This window comes from Penaeus monodon, chromosome 11 (genome assembly GCF_015228065.2).
Source record: "Penaeus monodon isolate SGIC_2016 chromosome 11, NSTDA_Pmon_1, whole genome shotgun sequence".
Lineage (NCBI taxonomy): Eukaryota > Metazoa > Arthropoda > Malacostraca > Decapoda > Penaeidae > Penaeus > Penaeus monodon.
Genome location: NC_051396.1, coordinates 30,753,787 through 30,756,286, shown reverse-complemented (window position 1 = coordinate 30,756,286; position 2,500 = coordinate 30,753,787). Strand labels below are relative to the sequence as shown.

General features: G+C 32.7%; 1 protein-coding gene across 2 annotated transcripts in view; it reads left to right on the top strand.

Moving 5' to 3' along the window:
* LOC119578905 (elongation of very long chain fatty acids protein-like) overlaps positions 1-2,500 on the top strand; it is a 14,811-nt gene that overhangs the window by 7,331 nt on the left and 4,980 nt on the right. For both annotated transcript variants that reach the window (XM_037926575.1, XM_037926574.1), the window contains exons 3-6: positions 1-276; positions 962-1,042; positions 1,632-1,688; positions 2,231-2,336. The exon at positions 1-276 is cut by the window's left edge and continues 20 nt beyond it. In XM_037926575.1, coding sequence (XP_037782503.1) covers positions 1-276; positions 962-1,042; positions 1,632-1,688; positions 2,231-2,336 — 520 coding nt within the window. The remainder of the gene's footprint in view (positions 277-961; positions 1,043-1,631; positions 1,689-2,230; positions 2,337-2,500) is intronic.

Genomic DNA, 2,500 nt, shown 5'->3' with positions numbered 1-2,500 from the left:
CGGACCACGAAGTTCGGCATCGCGGTCACCCTTGGCAACTTCCTCTACGGCCACTTCTTAGTCGCCTCTGACCTCCCTCGGGACCACAGACAAGACCCATGGCTCCTCACGAAGTCCCCCCTGCCCACGGTGGCTCTCTCCCTCCTCTATGTCCTCGGGGTGACCTGGATTGGCCCGAAGCTCATGGCCAAGAGGAAGCCGTTTGAAGGACTCAGGAACGTCATGGTGGCCTACAATGCAGTCCAGGTCGTTTACTCTGCCTGGCTGGTCTACGAGGTGAAGTTCTTGGCGTTTTTTTGTTTTTGCTTTTATGTTTTTTTTTTCGTTTCTATTCCTGTATTTTTTACTTGTTGTTTGTTTGTGTTCCTTCTTTTCTTTTTTATGTATGGTGTATATTTTTCTCTTTTTTTACGTTGTTTATCTGTTTATTGATATGTGATAATTATGATTCCGATAATGATGATATTATTAATGACGATGATAATGACTGTTACTAATACCATTATCAGGTATCGTAACCATTACTACCATTTTTAGTATCTGTATTATCATTATTATTATTATTATTGTTGTTGTTGTTTTTATTGTTGTTGTTGTTGTTATTGTCATTATTATTACAATTATTATTGTCATTATTATTGTTATTACAATTATTGTTATTATCATTATTATCATGATCATCGTCATCATTATTGTTTTCATTATCATCACATCATTGTTGTTATTATCATTATTACATTTACAATTATTTCTAACATTATCATAAAATACACCAAAAAATAACAAACATTCACAAATCAATCACAAAAACAAAAAATAAAAATAAATAACAAACACAATAACAACACCAATAACAAGAAAACAAGAATAACAAACACAATACATACATCACAAAAAGACACCCCGAAAAAAATTCTCAATTCCTGCGACCCTGAAATACTCACGTCTCCACGCCCATCAGCTGGGCATGGGCGGCTGGTTCGGCTCCTACTCCTTCAGGTGCCAAACGTGTGACTTCAGCGATGATCCGATGGCCGTCAGGGTAAGTGAGGATAATATTTGCTTCATACAGAGAGAATGGGGGGGAGAATGTTTTTTTTTGGTCGCTTCGAGTGAGGAGTTAGGTTTGCTTCGTACAGAGTGAGGGGAAGAAAAGGGGTTTGTTCCTAGCGTCGAGTGAGGGGAGAAGTTATGTATGCTTCATGCAGAGTGAGGTAGATTATGAGTATATTTTTTCAGTAGCTTTTCGTTACACTAGAAATTATATATATATATATATATATATATATATATATATATATATATATATATATATATATATATATATATATATATATATATTATATATATATGTTGTGATATATATATATATATATATATATATATATATATATGTTTGTGTTTGTGTCATATATATATATATATATATATATATATATATATATATATATATATATATATATATATATATATATATATCTGTATATATACATACATATATATATATATATATATATATATATATATATATATATATATATATATATATATTGTTACATATACATTATTTATACATGGATGCAATAAATACAGATAATTATTTCTCCACTTACTCATTTTTCATTCCACAGATGATGCACGCTAGCTACTGGTATTACTTTTCCAAGTTTGTCGATTTTCTAGATACGGTGAGTTACAAAGAATTATCTTTTTCTCTTTATGTATCTATCTTTCTATCTATCAATTTATCCTTATATCAGTATACCTATCTATCATCCCCCCTTTCTCACACTTTCTGCTTTCTCTCTCTCTTTTTCGCTCGATCTATCTGCATATCTGTATCCCCATAGTTATCTATCTATCTGTCTGTCTATCCATTGCTATCTATTTATCTGTCCCCCCTTCTCTCTCTCTCTCTCTCTCTCTCTCTCTCTCTCTCTCTCCTATTTGTTTAACTATTTATCTATCTATTTATCTATCTAGCTATTTGCCATTCAAAAATAGCTATGCGTCCATCTATATAATTACTTATATTTTATTTATCAATCTATTTACCTTTCTATCTAGCTATCTACCTGTCTATTTATCTATAGATACCAATAAATTTATCACCTCCATATTGTATCTACAAATTTAGCCTATCAGTAATGATGATTAATCAAGTTTATAAAACATCATAAGTAAACCATTTTTCTTTATCCTTTTTTTTCGTCTTCACTCTTTTTCGTAGATTTTCTTCGTCCTGCACAAGAAATACGAACACATCTCAGTTCTTCACGTGTGCCACCATTCCCTTATGCCGGTTAGCATGTGGTACGGCGTCCGTTATCAGCCAGGTGAGTTATTTCGTTTCGCGTTCACTAACTGGTGTTCGTTATCTGGTGTTACTTTGTTTGATATCGGTCAGGTAAACGTATTTTTGACTATCGATACTCGATAGTATTGATACTCGATAGCACGGTGTTTGTTATTAGGAAGATGAACATAGCTAGTTCGTTAT